The 7,089-nt window shown below is 34.2% G+C and overlaps 1 protein-coding gene across 2 annotated transcripts; it reads left to right on the top strand.

Annotated features, from left to right (window-relative positions):
- The first annotated feature begins 518 nt into the window (after positions 1–518).
- Positions 519–6,756, top strand: LOC125419194 (TMV resistance protein N-like). Of its 2 annotated transcripts, XR_007238196.2 has the most exons (6): positions 519–1,261; positions 1,621–2,728; positions 2,901–3,215; positions 3,347–4,402; positions 4,487–6,402; positions 6,666–6,756. XR_007238196.2 is itself a non-coding variant. In XM_048464662.2 (5 exons), the coding sequence occupies exons 1-5, from the start codon at positions 786–788 to the stop codon at positions 5,114–5,116; spliced, it is 3,585 nt and encodes a 1,194-aa protein (XP_048320619.2). In that variant the 5' UTR covers positions 519–785; the 3' UTR covers positions 5,117–6,756. The 2 variants fall into 2 exon arrangements, 1 of the variants encoding a protein (XP_048320619.2); XM_048464662.2 differs by having other exon boundaries at positions 4,487–6,756.
- Positions 6,757–7,089: the final 333 nt, after the last annotated feature.

Below are 7,089 nucleotides of genomic sequence, written 5' to 3'. Positions count from 1 at the left end.
GCACAGACACCATAAAACGTCAACTTAAGGTGTTGTTTATTAACGTATCTAATTTTTTAAAAATTATACGTAGTTTATTTATTTTATTATTATTATTATTATTTATATTGGTTAATAACAGTTAGATATCTTTATTAACTAAAAATAAATAAATACAAAATCAATCACAATATTAGTTTTTAGTTTTTAGTTTTTTTTTCTTCCTTCATATTTGTATTATCATTAACTAATATTAACAAATAATAAAAAAAAATTATATACAATTAAAAAAACTATATAAAAATTAAAAACGTTAACAACCTCATATTTTTATCCAAATTAACTGGTCTTTGTCTGGTTTTGTAATTTATTTTATCGTTTGTATTGTGCTTTAAGTTTAAACCAACAAATCACAATGGTATTCCATGTTCATATAACCTTAAAAATAAATAAATGAATAAATAAATAGTGGAAACGTATAATTTACGTCTGATCTGCCGTGGGCTCCACTTTTCATTTTATTATAATCAGAACCGCGTGACCGTGTCAACCTGTAGTACAAAAGTTGGTCTTCTTTGCGAAAGCTAAGCTCAATTATATTTTCCTCCGATCTAGTTTGTAGTAAAGTACTGTAACTATTTTCTGATAACTATTTTCGGTGTGCATCTTCACCGAGGAGGAGAGTCTTCGATCTGTCATCTCTGAGTGTATCTTAATATACAAAAAAGCTAGCTAAGAAAACTTTAATTTTCCCATTGACATTTTTCTTTTACTTGTGGATTTTGCAGCTGGTTATAGCAAGAGAAATGGCTTCTTCCTCTCCTTCTCTTGAAGAAAAGTATGATGTGTTTCTCAGTTTCAGAGGTGAGGACACGCGCAATACATTCGCTAGCTATCTTTATGCAGCTTTATCAGCAAAGCAGATCTTAACTTTCATGGATCACGAGCTTGAGAGAGGGGATGAAATTTCACCCACACTTAGCAACGCCATCGAAGAATCTAAGATTTCGGTAATCATTTTCTCGGAAAACTATGCTTCGTCCACATGGTGTTTGGATGAACTTGTGCGTATACTTGAATGCAAGAAAACAAGAGGGCAGATTGTTATGCCAATCTTCTACGGCGTAGAGCCATCGGTTGTACGAAAACAGGGAGGGAGCTATGGAGCTTCATTTGCTGAACTTGAAGGACGTTTCAAAGATAGAATGGAGAAGGTGCACCAGTGGAGGGCTGCGTTGACAGAAGCCTCTTATCTATGCGGGTTGGATTCGAAGGATTTCAGGTGTCTTTCTATTCAACAATCATTAACTACATCTCCCTAAATGAATGAGAGAAAATGGGAGAAAAAGAGTAAAAATTTATAAATTCCTTCTTAAGAAGATAAAAGATATTAAAATAGTATAATAATGATGAAATGCAGTCAATAAAAAAACTCTGCTTTCCTTTCAAATTTGTCATAACCATAGTGAAAATATCTAAATTGCTTGATTCAAATAAATTGATAAACATACTACTAAAGTTGCTTCATTTCTTTTTTCACATAAGACACTTTATATGTGTGTGTGTGTATATATATATATGTGTGTATGTATGTCAGTTCTATCTTTCTAACAATTATATCTTTTTGGATTATATTTGTAGGCCCGAAAACAAATTAGTTCAAAAAATTGTTGAAGACGTTTCATTAAAATTGCCTAAATATCTATCGATGGATGAGCATTTCAAGGGACGCTTTATTGGAATTGAAAAACATATCGAAAAAATTGAATTGCTATTATCCATTGGCACAAAAGATATTCGCATTATAGGCATCTGGGGAATGGCAGGTATTGGCAAGACAACCCTTGCTAGTGCCATATTTCAAAGATTTTCATATTTTCAATTTGAAAGTTACTGCTTTCTTTGGAATGTTAGGGAAGAATATTTAAGACATGGACCAGATCATTTGAGAAAGAAACTTCTGTCTGAGTTATTAAGTGATGAATCTATTCTAAGGATGGATACCCCATTTGTAGCATCATCTTTTATTCTTAAAAAACTCATCCGTAAAAAGGTCCTTATTGTTCTAGATGATGTGGATAATCCAATCAAATTAGAAGCCTTAGTAGGGGGATATGATCACTTTGCACCTGGGAGTAGAATCATTATCACAACTAGAAACAGGCAAGTGCTAACTGCAAAAGAAGCTTGTCATACTTACAAGCTTGAAGGGTTGAATGAGATTGAATCTTTAGAGCTGTTCAATTTTTATGCTTTTGGAAAAAGTTCTCCTTCAGAAGATTATGAAAAGCTGGTAAGCCATGTGATATGCTACGCTCATGGAAATCCATTGGCTCTTAGAGTCTTGGGTTCTTCCCTTCGCTCTAAAAGCACAGATGTATGGGAAAGTGCATTAAGTAAATTGAAAACAATTCCCCACAAGGACATTCTAAATGTGCTGAGAATCAGTTATGAGGGACTAGATAAAGGGGAGCAAAATCTGTTTCTTGACATTGCATGTCTGATTGATCAGCCTTTTACTAGAGATGATGTAGAACACATGTTAGATGCGGGTGGCTCCTTTAAAATAGAATTGACTGTTCTTATTGATAAGTCTTTAATTGAAAGTCATAAATACAACAAGCTATGGATGCATGATTTGTTGCGGCAGATGGGTAAGACAATTGTCTGTGATGAACACGAAGAACCTGGCAAACGTAGTCGATTGGGGGATGTTAAAGATGTTTGCCATGTCTTGGAAAGAAATACAGTAAGTGCTAATGCACCATTGATTTGTTTTAAAAATGACTGACATTTTCTTGTAAAATAAACACTAAATCCAAAATTATTTCCAAGAAACAAAAGTACCTTTGATTTTCATTAATAGATATCCTTTAATTATATTGTATCATTAAATATGTTGATGTACATTTGATTTTCAGGGAACTCAAACGGTTGAAGGCATCTCATTCAACATGTCTGAAATTCATAAAGACATAAAATTGTGCCATGCAACCTTCTCAGAGATGTATAATCTACGAATTCTCAAAATTTGTTCTGACAATATTGGTAATAATAAGTTCAAACTGTACCTCCCCCAAGGTCTTGGTTCTTATCTTTCTCATAAGTTAACATATCTTCAATGGGATTTATATCCTTTAAAATCTTTGCCATCAAAATTTTCTCCTGAAAATCTTGTTGAACTGGTACTACGTGGCAGCCATGTTCGAAAACTTTGGGACAATCATGAAGTTAAGGTATGCTTAATACATATGCTGTACTATAATTAGATGCTATGAACTTGCTTAATACATATGCTGTACTATAATTAGATACTATGAACTTGCATACTAATTAACATAATCGTTTTTTTCTCCTTCTGTTACAGTCTCTTCCAGTGTTAAGAAGGATCGATCTCAGTTATTCCAAGTTCCTTATTCAACTACCAGATCTGTCACAGTCTCCAGATCTGGAAAGTATAAATCTTGAAGGGTGTACAAGTTTGGTTCAGGTTCTTTCATCTCTTCAAAATCTTGAAAAGCTTACTTATCTAAATCTAAGTGGCTGCTCCAAACTCAGAGATCTTGAAGATATATCAAAGAGAACAGAGGGATACTTGGATGTTGCAAGGCTAGGAGGCGTTAAGAATCTTTGGAAGGATTTCACATATCTCAAAAGTTGCATCCAAAGTTTTACAGGCAATTTATGTCTCTACTCATCTCAAGCTCACATTTCTCAAAAGTTTGCACCCAATATAAGATATTTAGATTTGAGTTGGACAGCAATAGAAACAGTACCCCCATCAATTTGCCATCTGTCGGGTCTTGAGAAATTACATTTGAGTTGGTGCACAAGACTTAAAAGTCTTCCAACTAGCATTTGTCATTTGAAATCTCTTGAATTATTATATCTACTTGGTTGTGAGAAACTGAAAACGTTTCCAGAAATCTTGGAGCCCATGGAACACTTGAGAACTCTTCGGTTATCTCTCTCGGGGATTAAAGAGTTGCCAGAATCTGTTGAAAATCTAGTATCCCTCGATGATTTAGCTATAGAATGTTGCCAGGATCTTGAGTTTCTGCCCAACAGTCTATGTAATTTAAGGAACCTTGAGAGGATATGGCTTCGCTTCTGTTCAAAAATTCAAAAATTGCCTTCCCTTCCACCGTCTTTGCGCCAATTGCTGGTGGATAATTGTGAGAGATTGAAATCTTTACCGGAGCTTCCATCGCTGTGTTTTGGTTTGTCTGCAGTTGGCTGCACATCACTGGAGAACATTTCAAAATGGAGGGCTCCACTATTACCCCATCACGCCGATTACAGTTGGTATTCTGTTGGTTATATTGACTTTTACGGATGTGAAAAATTGGATCAGAATACTCACAACACCATGATAGCTAATCGTGCAATAATTCAAATTCTGGCTCGTATAAAATCTGGATGGGTATGTATATATATTTCACTTCATGTGCCGAGATGGTTTATAATTTTTGAGCAAGTTGATTAATTTCCCATGTTCATGAAACAGGGCGTACATTCTCACAGTTTTTTATACCCGGGAGATGAAATTCCGGACTGGTTCACCCATCAAACTTGTGGGACTTCAATCAATAAGATTATGCTTCCTCCATATTGGAATGACGGTGACTTCTTGGCTTTAGCTTTCTGTATTGTTTTTCATTGGAATAAAATTGACAGAAATGCAACGTTAGATACTAGTTGTAAACTGAATTTCAAAACCATCGATGATGGTAGTCTTTACAAATATCATAATTATACTTCGTCCTACAAGTATAACAAGTTCAGTTCAGATCACGTGTTCATTTGGTATGTAGAAAGACAGTCTTTGGAATCTAGCAAAGAAATGAATGGACTAGATTGGCCCTCTACTTGTAGTACTGAGGCCTCTTTCCATGTCTGTCCTCTTTATCCATTTTTAGGCAATGTCAATAACAATGAAAGTGAGTATGGCGAGATTAAGAAGTTTGGGGTTCGGTTTGTATACAAACAAGACATGGAGAGATGTGATGCAGAAACCGAAAGAAAGAATAAGAGAAACTTCAATGAATGTTGTGAATCAAGTGGAAGTGAAGCTGTTGGCTCTCTTGAGGTAGAAGACGATGGTGAATCACATTCTAAGAAACTGAAGCTCATGTGACAGTCTTGAAAATGCAGAGCAATTGAATATTGGGGAACCGAAAAAACAGAACAATGCCATGCTACAACTTCAAGACATGCTTTGCTGCTACTTATGAAATCATTGTTGGCTCTGATGGATAAGGAATAAGAAAATCAAAGCATATTCCGCGTATGTTAATAGGAGTTAATATACACTGTTTTTACAACATGCATTTTGTAGTATTTTAGTGGCAAGTTATTAACTAATAAGTTAATAAATGTAAGGTAATTTTTAAAGGAAAATTTTGTGATACTCGCCGAGGGAAAATAAAAATATTTTGTTATGAAAAGTATTTTGATGGATTTTTCATGTATGTATAGTGGTGAATTTTGTAGTGTCTTTTTTAGTTTCAGGCTTTGAAGAATATGGGCGTGAGCTATGCAGACACTACTGCGCGTAGCTTCAAATGAATGCTGTTTTGAGAAGTTCTCTTTTCCTATTTTGACATTGGATTACTTGCTTTTGTGTACCAATATGAATTTCTTTAATAACGTCTATGAGCCATTTACATATATTTGCAGAGAAAATTTTTTAAAAAATAATGTATGAATAAAAAAATTAAAAAAAAATACTGTTTCTTCCGTGTCGTTGAAGTATCCAGTTTCTTATTGCAAAGAATGCCTAGGATAAATTAGTGTCATCCACTTTCTTTCTACTACATCCAAAATACTCTGTCCCTCTCAATCTCCCCAAAAAAGAAAACAGAGTTCTTATTGACCATTCGACCATTTTCAATATATATAAATTTAGATAATCTTGGCTTAGTAGTGTCTAGTTAGCACAGTACACATGTGAACAGCAAGTGCTGTTTATAGGATGGTAACGTCGCTTTTCTTCAAATGATCTACTTTAACCGACTTTACCTTGTGGCTGATTTCAATCGATCTAGAACCACCCAATTTTTTTTTACTTTATTTTACAGCCACATGTTTTTAACTTTGAGCCTAAGCAATTCTAGATTATTCTGGATATTCAATTTTATATTACCTCCTCCGGTTATAAAGATGTTTATAGGATATGCTTCACCATTAATTTTATCAATCCTATATGTGCAATCCGCAAAAGCTAATAGATGTTTCGAGCTAGCAAATTGATTGCGGGCTTCCCAGTTTCACAGGTGAGGACACCGACAATCAATTTGCGAGCTATATTTATGGAGCTTCTATCTGCTTATAAAATCTCAACTTTCATTGATCATCAACTTAGAGAAAGGTGATGAAATTTCAACCACACTTGGCAAAGCAATCAAGGAATGCAAAATCTTGGTAATCATTTTCTCGGAAAACTATCCTTGGTCTCCATAGTGCTTGATGAACCAGTGCAAATTATTGAATGCAATAAAAGAAATGAGGAGAGGATAACAATCTGTCCATTTCTTTTATGTATATCAGTTCATCCAAACACCATGTGGATGAAGCATAGCTAGTTTCTAGAGATAGTTTTCTTTTTTTTTTTTTTTTTTTTTTTCTGTTTTCTTTTTTTCTGTGATGATATTGACTTTTATTATGGTTGTGAATAATTGGATCAGACTACACCCAACACCATATATACTCGCTAGCTGATCGTGCAGTAATTAAAATTCTGTCTCATATAAAATTTGGAACAACTGTATTTATGTATGTCTATTTCTCTTCCCTTGCTGCGATTTTTATAATTTTTGAGCAAAGTTGACTAATTTCCCAGCTCATGAAACAGGGGCCAAATTTTCCTGATTTTCTCTGTGCAGGAGATGCAATCAATATCATGATTGTATAGCCTGATTTGGTACTAGTTTGCTTACTGGGATTCAACAAAGAGGTTTTTTTTTTTTTTTTTCTTTTTCTTTTTCGGGGGCTTCTGTCATTTTTCCGTAAAATATACATAAGTAAGCAGACTCCACCAAATCCTTGAGGTTAATTACTAGCTAATTACAATGATGTATGAACTCTCCAAGTGCTTTTCTATACATACAA

This window comes from Ziziphus jujuba, chromosome 6 (genome assembly GCF_031755915.1).
Source record: "Ziziphus jujuba cultivar Dongzao chromosome 6, ASM3175591v1".
NCBI classification, from domain to species: Eukaryota; Viridiplantae; Streptophyta; class Magnoliopsida; order Rosales; family Rhamnaceae; genus Ziziphus; species Ziziphus jujuba.
Note: the sequence above shows the minus strand (reverse complement) of the source record. Positions and strands in the feature narration are given on the sequence as shown.